At 44.3% G+C, this 12,409-nt stretch overlaps 1 protein-coding gene across 1 annotated transcript in view; it reads right to left on the bottom strand.

Annotated features, from left to right (window-relative positions):
- The window catches only part of ADAMTS18 (ADAM metallopeptidase with thrombospondin type 1 motif 18), a 187,193-nt gene that overhangs the window by 20,520 nt on the left and 154,264 nt on the right, over positions 1-12,409 (bottom strand). Inside the window, exon 18 of the mRNA XM_038771822.1 lies at positions 5,943-6,069. Within this exon, the coding sequence (XP_038627750.1) occupies positions 5,943-6,069 (127 nt within the window). The remainder of the gene's footprint in view (positions 1-5,942; positions 6,070-12,409) is intronic.

The raw sequence follows: 12,409 nt of genomic DNA on the forward strand, positions 1-12,409 counted from the left end.
ATGCATGCAAGAAGTCACGTTTCTGATTACGAATTGCTTTGAAGAATAAGCAGAGTGTGGTGAACTGGCAATTAGCTTGAAGACCAAGGTTATGTGCCCAGCGGACACCTGGCAAACCCAAGACACCACCAAGGTCTTTCAGCAGCAACATAGAATTGAGGTCTGTCACTGAATTCTGCTACCCTGGCAGGGCAGTGTCCAATTACACAAGGTTAGATGAAGAAGCAGAAAGTCAAATCAAGACTATGGTGCAGAATTGGTTGGCCAACGTGGCATCAGGACTGAATTGAAAGTGTAAAGAGGACAATTATAGGGTCCAAACTGTTTAGGACTGTGAGATCTGGATTTATTAAAGGTGTCACATCTAAATTTTAGAGCAGGTTTCACCACTGTTGCCTACATGAGATACTTTAGCGTCAGAGAGCAAGGCAGAATCACAGACGATAAATTGCTGAAATGCAGTCAGTCCACCAGCATTGAAACAAAGCTTGCCACATCACACCTCTGCTTGGGAAATGGATCATTCGTATTTATTGGAAATGGATGAGGAAACTGGATGATAACTGGTGCTTGGAAAGCTCAAGTCGGGGGGACCTTAAGCAAGGAGGACAAAAGAAGCATTTTAAAGACAAGGAAAAACCTCCAATGATGTGGCATAGCTGTACAGTTGAGAGTTGTCTGCGGAAGACATTCCAGACTGATGCATAGCAATTCAAAATGGAGTGGACGTCTTAGAGTCGAACGTTTGAACAGATTGTGGCTCAAAAGAGCCAGAAGAAATAGGCTTTCTCCATCTGCATCTGCCCCTTCAAATACCTCTCCGATTGGGTGGAGGCAGACTCCCCACAGAGGGAGAGGGCCTTGGTTTGTCTGAGGCAGTCTCCGATTGGATAAGGATTCTGATTGTACCAAAAAGCATTTCCATCTGTTTGGCGACTTCAGCTGGCTTCAGGAGGAAGTGGGCAATTTAGGCTACTTCTGGGTCACAGATCTGACCCTTGTGACTTCCTCTATGATCAGAAGGAGATCCTCTCTTTTCCATGAGGCAGTGGGTGGAAGATGGTGGCTATAGTTGGAAAGTCTCCTCAGACCTCAGGATGAAGAAAAAAGAAGAGGATCTAACTGTCCATACCCTCACTTTTCAGAGACTGGCTTAGGTCCAAGCTTGGAATGTAGGTAATTTAATGTATCTATTGACTAGGTGGCTGGTTAATTGTTAGTTGTTGGATTTTTGACAAGCTACAGGGAGTACTTGGACAAAGTAGGAAATGCCTGGTTCATGAAAACTGTCTTTTTTAATGGTATTTGTTAAAGGCTTACCATGTGCCAGGCACTATACTAAGAGCTGGGGTAATTACAAGCTAATCAGATTGGACACATTCCATGTCCCACATGAGGCTCAGTCTCTAATTCCCATTTTACAGATGAGGTAACTGAGGCACAGAAAAGTGAAGCGACTTGCCCAAGGTCACACACTGAAACATCGTAAACCAAAAGCAATTTTCCCATAGGAACAATGGAATTACCCAGAATTGTGCACTGAGCTGTAGAGGAATTCTGCCACTGACCTGTTACATGGCATTGGACAAACCACTTAACCTCTCTGAGCCTAAGTTTATCTATCTGTAAACTGGGGATAAGGTATCTACTCTCCCTACCTCTTAGACACTCAGCCCTATGGGGACAGGGTATATGCCTGATCTCATTATCCTGTATCTACCCCCAGCACTTAGTTCATCGCTTTGGTATATAGTAAGCACATCACATAAATACAATAACGTAGCTATATACTAAGAGAGGCAGTTTTGCCTGGTGAAAAGAGCACAGATCTGGGAGTTGGAGGACCTGGGTTCTAATTCCGGCTCCACCACTTGTCTGCTGTGTGACCTTCTTGGACAGGTCACTTCACTTCTCGGTGCCTCGGGTACCTCATCTGTAAAATGGGGATTAAGACTGTGAGCTCCATGTGGGGAATGGACTGGGTCCAACCTGATTATCTCGTACCTACCCCAGCACTTAGTTCAGTGCCTGGCTCATAGTAAGCACTTAACAAATACCATTAAAAAATAAGATTACGATTATTACCATGAACACTATTATCATTATTTTGGGGGGGATAGCTGAATTTACTTCATCTGAAATGCAATGGATGTGTCAGCCCTCCCTGTTGACTCTACCTGGTGATCAGGCAGCCTCCACCCTCTAGTTACCTCTTGGCCTCTACTGCTGCATCCTACCCTTTTTAAATGTTTCCCCCATTTTCCCTCCCTATTGCAAATCTTAAAATGGTTACCCTGTGGCTCCTGTGTGCACCACCCCCACCCCCGCCCCCACCAGCCGTCTTTACTCTCAGACTTAGTGCCACAAAAGAGACTAGTGTTGTAAAGTCAAAACCTAATTTCTTATGAGGCTGAAACAAGGGGTGTATTTAGAAACAGAAGTGTGGTTCAGTGTAACTCAAATGATCTGAAACTGAGGACGGCCTGAATATAATCTTCTGATGCACGCGGCATAGAAGGTATTGCCAGTCACATGTTGATCTTATCGGCTACTCACACACTGATAAATATCTCCCTGACAGTAATGTCATCTTGGAAACTGAAGGACAAATACACCCTCCCCCCCGCCTCCCGCTGTCAGACACATACAGCGACAAACACTGTATAGCATCATATCATGTTTCCATGTATTCTGCATGCCCTTCAAATGTCCCATGGGATTCCTTGACAGGCAGGCAAATTGACATTGAATATAATTTCCCTAATTGTCCCTTTTCTTTAGACCCAGAATTATACATGCTTGCATAGCATCAACCCACTAATTACACTTACTACAGCCAAAACAAAATGTGGTTCTGTTACTTCTGAATCATCAGATGTACTCTGTCAGAATATATTTTAACATTTCATTCCTTGATGCTATGATTCATTGTGAAACAGACTTGGGTAAAAAAGAATCACATTTCCCTCTTGTGTGTATATTTTTTTAATAGAATTGTATCTTAATGCTATTCACTGGAAAAATCCAGAACTTTGATTCTGAACATTTAGGGACTCAAAAGCACAAGGGCTGTGTTTCCCAAATTTGGGATTCAGACAAATTATTTTTGATCTTGGAGTAACTGAATTGGAAACCGGATAGGAATCCAGGTTGATGTATTTTTTCGAGACTATAGATTGGTTATTAATGCCAATGATACAGCTCTCTCTCCCTTTCTCTCCTCTCTCTCTCTCTCTCTCTCTCTCTCTCTCACACACACACACACACACACACAGACACACACACACACAGAGCTAGGTTTTAAGTACAGAGTGTCAGTTGAAATGGTATGCAATATCTGTAATTTATTTATTTATGTATATTAATGTCTGTCTCTCCCTCTAGACTGTAAGCTCGTTGTGGACAAGGACTGTGTCTATTTATTGATTTATTGTTACATCATACTCTCACAAGGGCTTAGTACAGTGCTCTGCACACAGTAAGCACTCAATAAATACTATTGAATGAATGAATCAAGGCTGTTTCTAGGGGGAATGGATCTTAGGACAACTTTCTTAGTGCAGGACCTTCAGTCGGAAGGGGTGGTAAGGAGGAAGGTTTTCCAGGGTGGCAGTTTCACTCTTAAACCACTCCTCCCCACCCAACTGAGCGCCTGGAAACAACGGCTCTGGTTCCTGCAAAAAGTAGCTCTGCTAGAGTAGATGGGGCCTAGGGTCTTGGCATCAGGTTTGGTCATGAGTAAAGTCACCATATGACCTGGTAGAACCTTCACCGGACAACCTGTTGCACTGTGAGAAGGCTCTTGGGTCAGGGCCAAACAATTAGAACAATCTGGGCAATGCACAAAAAAATCATATTTGGTTGAGAACTCAAAGCAGTTAGTGAACCAATAAAATCAAACCAAATTCATGATCATACAAATGCTTGACTGCATTACACAAAATGTCTGTGTTGCCTGGGAAGATCCAGGCTACTGTGATGTGGAGTGAATTCCCCAACTCCCAACTCCCTCAATCATGTGATGCCAAAACACAGTACATATTCCTAATTTGATTAAATAATTTTATTTCATGTTTGAAGAAAATCCCCAGCAGTTAATAAACATACTACACATTTCATATGCCTCCCCCATAAGATTGTGAGCTGCTTGAGGTCAAAGAATGCATCTTGGTCACTGCTTGTACTTTCCCAAGAGCTGATTACAGTGCATTGCACCCAGAGCATGCTCAATAAATACCGCCCATTAATTTACAAATATTGGAATGTTTTCTACGAAATAATTTGACCTCTCTGTATTGTAAACTCTCAAGCAACTTGTCCCCTTGAAATGGGTTAAAATGCCTTGCCATAATACTTTCCATCTATTTTGTGGCCTTTAGGGACAAACTTTACAAAGCAAATTGTATCATCAAAATTTACTTCCACACACATGCTAATCTGAGAAATAGATATGTGAATGACTCCGATAAGATATTTCCAGCCAAAAGAATCTGTTCACCTGAAGAATCTGGATAATTCAGGTCAAGGTGAATTTTTTAGGTGTCTCCTACCTGGATAATGTGTGTGCATAGCTAAAAATGATAATGACGGTGCCAATGGTGATGATACCGTCTCCTATCAAGAACCACGGACAAGCTTCCATCCTGAGACTTCGGGGCCTGGGAGTCAGAAGGAACTGGATTCTAGTCCCGGCTCCGCCACCAGTCTGCTGTGCTACCTTGGGAGAATCGCTTAATTTCTCTGTGCCTCAGTTACCTCATCTGTAAAATGGGGATTAAGACTACGAGCCCCATGTGGGACATAGACTGTGACCAACCTGATTACTTTGTATCTACTTCATTGCTTAGAGCAGTGCCTGGCACATAGTAATCACTTAACAAATACCATAAAAAAAAGATAATTTGCAAGGAAGAACCAACTTCAATGCCAGTAGTGTATGCGGTACTATTCATACCCTCTCGTCCCTGCCCATGATACTCCCACTGGGGCACAGGTTGCAATGAGCGAGGAGGAGGCAGGCCGGGGGGGGGGGAGGGGGGGGCAGAATGATATTCAGAATTCAGTAAAGTCAATGGGAATTTCAAGTAAGGGGAGGATGAGCACCTCTTAGCAGCCAGATACAGTGCTCTACACACAGTAAGAGTTTAATAAATGGTATAACAGTACTCTAAAACTAAAGGATGAGATTTAGGAGTATCTGCTTCAGATAGAGATTTGGGATGCGGAAGAGTGGAATTTGGTGGGTGTTCTAAGCGCTGAGGTAGATATAAGCTAACAGGTTGGACACAATCCCTGTTCCACGTGGGGCTCGCAGTCTTAGTCCTCATTTTGCAGATGAGATAATTGAGGCTCAGAGAAGTGAAGTGACTTGTATATATGTTTGTACATATTTATTACTCTTTATTTATTTATTTTACTTGTACATATTTATTCTATTTATTTAATTTTGTTAATGTTTTGTTTTGTCATCTGTCTCCCCCTCCTAGACTGTGAACCCGCTGTTGGGTAGGGACCATCTCTATATGTTGCCAACTTGTACTTCCCAAGTGGTTAGTACAGTGCTCTGCACACAGTAAGCGCTCAATAAATACAATTGAATGAATGAATGAATGAATGACACGGCACCGTGCCCACAGAGGTTCTTGATGTGCAGGAACCGTTGATGGCCAAGTGAAGCCAGCAGAGCACCGAAGCCAGGCCCTCGCATCCTCACCACTCTCATTTTATTCTCACGAAGCAGGGGTCTCATCCCTGTTTTACAGGTGAGAAACCTGAGGCCCAGAGTAGGGTGAAGAGACTTGCCCAAGGTCACACACAGCAGGCCAGTGGCAGGGCTCCAACTCACGCCCAGGTCTGCCAACTGCCAGCCCTTGATTTTTCCACAGGGCCATGTGAAAGCAGAGAAACCAGAGCAAAAGTGGACAATAGCGAAGGACACTTACTATGCAGGACAGGAATGGGTATTGCACAGTTTGGTTTCCATCATAGGCTTGGTCCAGGTGCCACAGAAGGAAGAATTCACTTGAGTACGGTGGTCTCGTACACAGATGGCCTTTACTGTACTATGGCCTGAGACAACACCAAAAGGTAGAAAATAAACATAGACTGTTAGTTGCCAAACTGCAGTAGGCAAGCAAATTCATCTGGTTGTTATATAATATGCTCTGGATCTAAGCTTTTTATTTGAAATGCAGAACCTTAATTTAATGAGAAAATACCTCCCACTGGCAAAAGGGAAAATAAACCGAGACATAACTTTTTCAGAGACTATTTTCATATTTGCACAGTTTCAAGTTACCACGTATTTGTCTGCAGTCCTAGACAAAACATTCCATTATGGGAAAGAATGACGGGTTACAAAACAAGGCAAAGACACTGTCGAGGAGATTACTTTTCAGGAGGAAAGTGAGCCCCCTAAATCTGAAAACTGCGAAAAACTCCAAAGAACTTGCAATCCCATAATTCCCTTGGGCCATTTTGTGTGGGTAATGATCTGTGAATGGAATGCCCATGATTTCAACAAGAAGTGTGGTGGATTGAAGACAGAGTTTTAGGGTTCGGCTTTCGCCTAATTCATCTTATAATTCAATTACAGTCTGAGGGATACATGACCAAAGATGACTACACATCTAGGAAGTGGCAACAGTAGGACCGTTCAAACCTCCTGTCTCTCAGAGTTCATTTCATCATTGCTTCTCACTATAAGAGCCAGTGTTGGTTTTTTAATGGAAGTACTCTCTTCACCTTCCACTCATTTGATCCATTTTCCCCTCAGCATTTTCACATCAAAAACAATTTTTATTTTGTAATGGGAGAAGATTAGGATGAGTTTGGAGTAAACGTGTTGTGGGCAGGGAACTTGTCTACCCGCTCTGTTATAGTGTACTCTCCCAAGTGCTTAGTACAATGCTCTGCACACAGTAAGGGCTCAATAAATGAGATCGACCGATTGGTTGATTGCAAGGACTTATTTCCCTTTGCTGCACCCTCTCAGGAAGACCTAAGTTTAGCCTGAACTGCAGACAAGTTGAACAGTTCTAGGGGTCACAGCACTAAGTGCACCTCAGAGCTGCTACCTGATTAGTAGAGAGAATTTCAGATGTTTCTAAGCACCCCCTGGCCTAATCTCCCTATTTTGCTCCCGGCTTGGGAACCTCAGGAAAGCTAATAATAATTATGGCATTTGTTATGTGCTTACTATGTGCCAAGCACTATACTAAGTGCTGGGGTAGATACGCTGGGGTGGATATGAGATAATCAGTTCCCACATGGGCCTCACATTCTAAGAAGGAGGGAGAGCAGATATTGAATCCCCATTTTGCAGATGAGGGAACTGAGGCCCAAAGAAGTGAAGTGACCTGCCCACAGTCACACAGCAGGTGGTGTGAAGCCAGAATCCTCTGGCTTCCAGGCCTGTGCTCTTTCCACTAGGTCATGCTGCTCCTTAAGCTCCCCTGTGGACTGTAAGATCCTTGTGGGCAAGGAGAGTACAGGCCTGGGAGTCAGAAGGTCACAGGTTCTAATCCCGACTCTGCCACTTGTCTTCCATGTTGTCTTGGGCAAGTCATTTTACTTCTCTTTGCCTCAGTTATCTCATCTGTAAAATGGGGATTGAGACTGTGAACCCCATGTGGGACAGGGACTGTGTCCAACTTGGATGCACCCCAGCGCCTAGTTCAGGGCCTGGCACATAGTAAGGGCTTAACAAATACCATAGTTATTATTATGTCTACCAACTCTGTTTTATTGTACTTTCCCAAGTGCTCAGTACAGTTCTCTGCACACAGTAAGTGCTCAATAAATACCACTGATTGATTAATTTAATCTCCAGGTAGGTGAGATTGGAGAGAGCTCCAAGTATCCTCAGGCAGCAGCTGTCAATCAGTCAGATGAGAAGTCAATCAGGAAACTCACACCAGCACCTGATCAGCTAAGAACAAAGCCTATGTACAAACTCCTTCCCTGTTGACTTTTCACTCAGAAGACTAGCAGTAATCCTCCTCTTGCTAGCAATCCAGCAAAACAGATTTTATTTTGGCCTGCTGATAAACATGCTTTCACGCTCTGTAAATAATCTTTGTAGGCCTGTCTCCTCTCCCATTAGATTGTAAGGCAGGAAATATATGTCTTGTTATATGTAGTTGTCCTTTATATTTGAAGAAAGCACCACTGATAGTGTCTTACATTCAAAAAATGTCACTCGTGGACTGTTTAGGCTTCAGCTCAGTGAAAGGCTTATCACACTGGAGATGTATGTAGCACTCTGATCATAAACAGCAGCTTCCCTGCCAAAGTGGGAAGGGAAACAGCAGGGCCTAGTGGAGAGAGCATGGGTCTGGGAGTCAGAAGGACCTGGGTTCTAATCCTGGCTCTGCCAACTGCTTGCTGTGTGATCTTGAGCAAGGCATTTAACTCCTCTGTGCCTCAGTTTCTGCAACTGTAAAATGGGGATAATTCTTCTCCCTCCTACTTAGACTGCGAGCCCCATCCGGGAAAGGGAATATATCTGACCTCATTAATTTGTACCTAGCCCATCACTTAGAACAGTGTTTGACACATAGTGCTTAACAAATATCATTTAAAAACATTGGACTGGAGCCCTCTTCCGTCTGCGCTTGGAATACTTATCAACTGATTTTGCCATTTGGTGGGATTGTTCAGCTAAGGGGAAGCTCCAGAAGAGAGCTTTGTCCTCCTAGGCTCTGAGCTCCCTATCCTTGGAGAGATTCCTAATCAGCAGAAAATCTTCCCAAGATTCCTAGTCCAGAGAACTGTGCTGGCAGCCACTGCTTGCCCCCTCATCCCCCTCTCCATCCCCCCATCTTACCTCCTTCCCTTCCCCACAGCACCTGTATATATGTATATATGTTTGTACATACTTATTACTCTATTTATTTATTTATTTATTTTACTTGTACATATCTATTCTATTTATTTTATTTTGTTAGTATGTTTGGTTTTGTTCTCTGTCTCCCCCTTTTAGACTGTGAGCCCATTGTTGGGTAGGGACTGTCTCTATATGTTGCCAACTTGTACTTCCCAAGCGCTTAGTACAGTGCTCTGCACACAGTAAGCGCTCAATAAATACGATTGATGATGATGATGATGATGATAGTCTGGAAGGATCTGAGAAGGAAGTGCAAGACTACGGCAGCGGGGGAAAGGAATTCTTCCTGTGGTACGGCGGAAAGCCTGAGACAGGCGCCATGCCCACATGGAGTGCCCAGCTCCTCCACTTAGATTTATGACATTTCATTCATTCATTCAATTGTACTTATTGAGCACTTACTGTGTGCAGAGCACTGTACTAAGAGCTTGGAAAGTACAATTCAGCAATAAAGAGAGACAATCCCTGCCCAAACCAGGCTTACAGTCTAGAAGTGGGGAGAGAGACATCAAAACAAGTAAACAGGCATCAAGATAAATAAATAGAATTATAGACATATACACGTCAAAACAAGTAAACAGGCATTAATATAAATAAATAGAATTATAGATATGTACATATATAGTGCTGTGGGGGGGAGGAGGGGTAGAACAAAGGGAGTGAGTTGGGGTGACATGAAGGGGAGGGGGAGCTGAGGAAAAGAGGGGCTTAGTCTGCAAAGGCCTCTTGGAGGAGATAAGCCTTCAGTAGGGCTTTGAAGGGGGGGAAGAGTGACCGGTGGATTTGAGGCAGGAGGGTGTTCCAGGCCAGAGGTAGGACATGGGCCAGGGGTTGATGGAGGGACAGGTGAGAGCGAGGCACAGTGAGGAGGTTGGAGGCAGGGGAGCGGAGTGTATGTGCTGGGATGTAGAAGGAGAGAAGGGAGGTGAGGTAAGAGGGGGCAATATTGGCTATTGAAGCCAATAGTGAGGAGTTTTTGTTTGATACGGAGGTTGAGAGTGGAGATTTTTGAGGGGGGTGGGGTGACATGCCCAGAACGTTTCTGTAGAAAGATAATCTGGGCAGCAGAGTGAAGTATGGACTGAAGTGGGGAAAGACAGGAGGTTGGGAGGTCAGAAAGAAGACTGATGCCGTAATCCAGTCTGGATAGGATGAGTGATTGTACTAACATGGTAGTGGTATGGATGGAGAGGAAAGGGCAGTTCTTGGCGATGTGAAGGTGAGACCGGCAGGCTTTGGTGATGGATCGGATATGTGGGGTGAATGAGAGAGCGAAGTCAAGGATGTCACCAAGGTTGTGGGCTCATGAGACGGGAAGGAGGTTGTGTTGTCCACAGTGACGGGAAAGTCAGGGAAAGGACAGGGTTTGGGAGGGAAGATAAGGAGCTCAGTCCTGGACATGTTGAGTTTTAGATGGTGGGAAGACATCCAAGTAGAGATGTGCTGAAGGCAGGAGGAGATGTGAGCCTGGAGGGATGGAGAGAGAACAGGGGAGGAGATATAGATTTGGGTGTCATCTGCATAGAGATGATAGTTGAAGCCGTGGGAGCAAATGAGTTCCCCAAGGGAGTGAGTGTAGATGGAGAATAGAAGGGGACAAAGAACTGACCCTTGAGGAACCTCTACAGTTAGGGGATGGGAGGGGGAGGAGGAGCCTGCGAAGGAATCTGAGAATGAACAGCCAGAGAGATAAGAGAAGAATCATTCTCCTTTCTCTCCTTCTACAACCCAGCCCGCTCCTCTGCCACTAATCTCTTTACTGTGCCTCGTTCTCGCCTGTCCCGCCGTCGACCCCCGGCCCACGTCATCCCCCTGACCTGGAATGCCCTCCTTCCGCACATCCGCCAAGCTAGCTCTCTTTCTCCCTTCAAAGCCCTACTGAGAGCTCACCTCCTCCAGGAGGCCTTCCCAGACTGAGCCCCCTCCTTCCTCTCCCCCTCTCCCCTCCCCATCCCCCTACCCTACTTCCCCCCCCCACAGCACCTGTATATATGTATATATGTTTGTACATATTTATTACTCTATTTATTTATTCCTTTTATTTGTACATATTTATTCTATTTATTTTATTTTGTTAATATGTTTTGTTTTGTTGTCTGTCTCCCCCTTCTAGACTGTGAGCCTGCTGTTGGGTAGGGACCGTCTCTATATGTTGCCAACTTGTACTTCCCAAGCGCTTAGTACAGAGCTCTGCACACAGTAAATGCTCAATAAATACGATTGAATGAATGAATGAATGAACCAGGTGAGGACGGAGTCAGTGAAGCCAAGGTTCACTGACATTTACTAAGCTCTGGTGTAGCTGTGGGTATTGAGTCTGAAACTTGTCCCTTAGAGGTAGGGAGGGTGGGTATTTTAGCCTCCCCTTTATCCATGAAGAAACCAAGGCCCAGAAAAATGAGGTAACTTGCTTAAAATGACCCAGCAGGCCAGTGGTGGAGGTGGGATTAGGACCCAGGTCCTCTGACTCCCAGACCCATGTCCTTCCTCATTGCCTCTCCCCAAAGTGGTGGTTATCAGGACTTCTTTGCTGCCTCTCAATTGTCCAGTCTCCGGTCCTTGAAGCTTTCAAGGAAAATCAAACACTCCAACCTGGAAGTTCTCTTGTTGACACTTTCATCCTTTATCCTCTACAGATCAAAGCCACCATTCACTCATTCACTCATTCATTTTCATTCTCTCTCCCACTTTCTCTCTCTCTCTCTCTCTCTCTCTCTCTCTCTCTCTCATGATGTCCTACTCATTGGCTGGGACAGCCCAGAGCAAATAGCTTCAGTTGTAACAGCCATAGCGAATCTGGCAATTTCTTCAGGGCCCTGACAATGTTAACTCATTAACCAATTCCTGCGAAGGTTAGTAAGGTGCTGCATGTCAGTCTAGCCTTGGGCAGATTCAGGGGAAACCCAAGGAATTTTCCAATGCAAAAGTCTTTAAAATCAAATAGCCTGCTCCTTGCACACAAGGTAAACGCTCCTCCGGGTCTTACTGGACCAGGTACTTCAATTCCAGGAAACTCATTCAATGCCTTGGAGTCATTTATTTGGAATTTTTTAATTTTTTTTTATTTCCAGGGTCAAAAACCATATTACAGAATCCCATATATAGATTCGATTGGAGTTTGGCACAGAATCAACTTTGCAACAAGCACTACATTACTGGGGTTCTTCTGTGGCCATTTTCCTGGTAATGAAGGATCCCCAAAGCAGGAGAAATTGAGAGTTCTAATTCAGAGTTAAAATGCTGTATTAATAGCAAGGAGGAAATGAAAAATTTTATGGAAGAGTAAATTGTTTTCTGTCCAAAGGCACCGATTTTTCGATCTTACAGAATGTCTTTCTTCTCATTCCCCCCACCCTCCACCCGCTCTTGCCATGAAAGAAACCCAACAGTTACCTAAAGCAAACAGGTTCCCCTCATACTTCTTTAGTAAAGCAAATGTTATTCTGCCATTCCTGCCACTTGGCGGGGCCAGGATTGCCACTAGGACAGAGGTGAGCAAGCCATCAGCTGCCATGGTTTGAA

Source organism: Tachyglossus aculeatus, chromosome X1 (assembly GCF_015852505.1).
Source record: "Tachyglossus aculeatus isolate mTacAcu1 chromosome X1, mTacAcu1.pri, whole genome shotgun sequence".
NCBI lineage: Eukaryota > Metazoa > Chordata > Mammalia > Monotremata > Tachyglossidae > Tachyglossus > Tachyglossus aculeatus.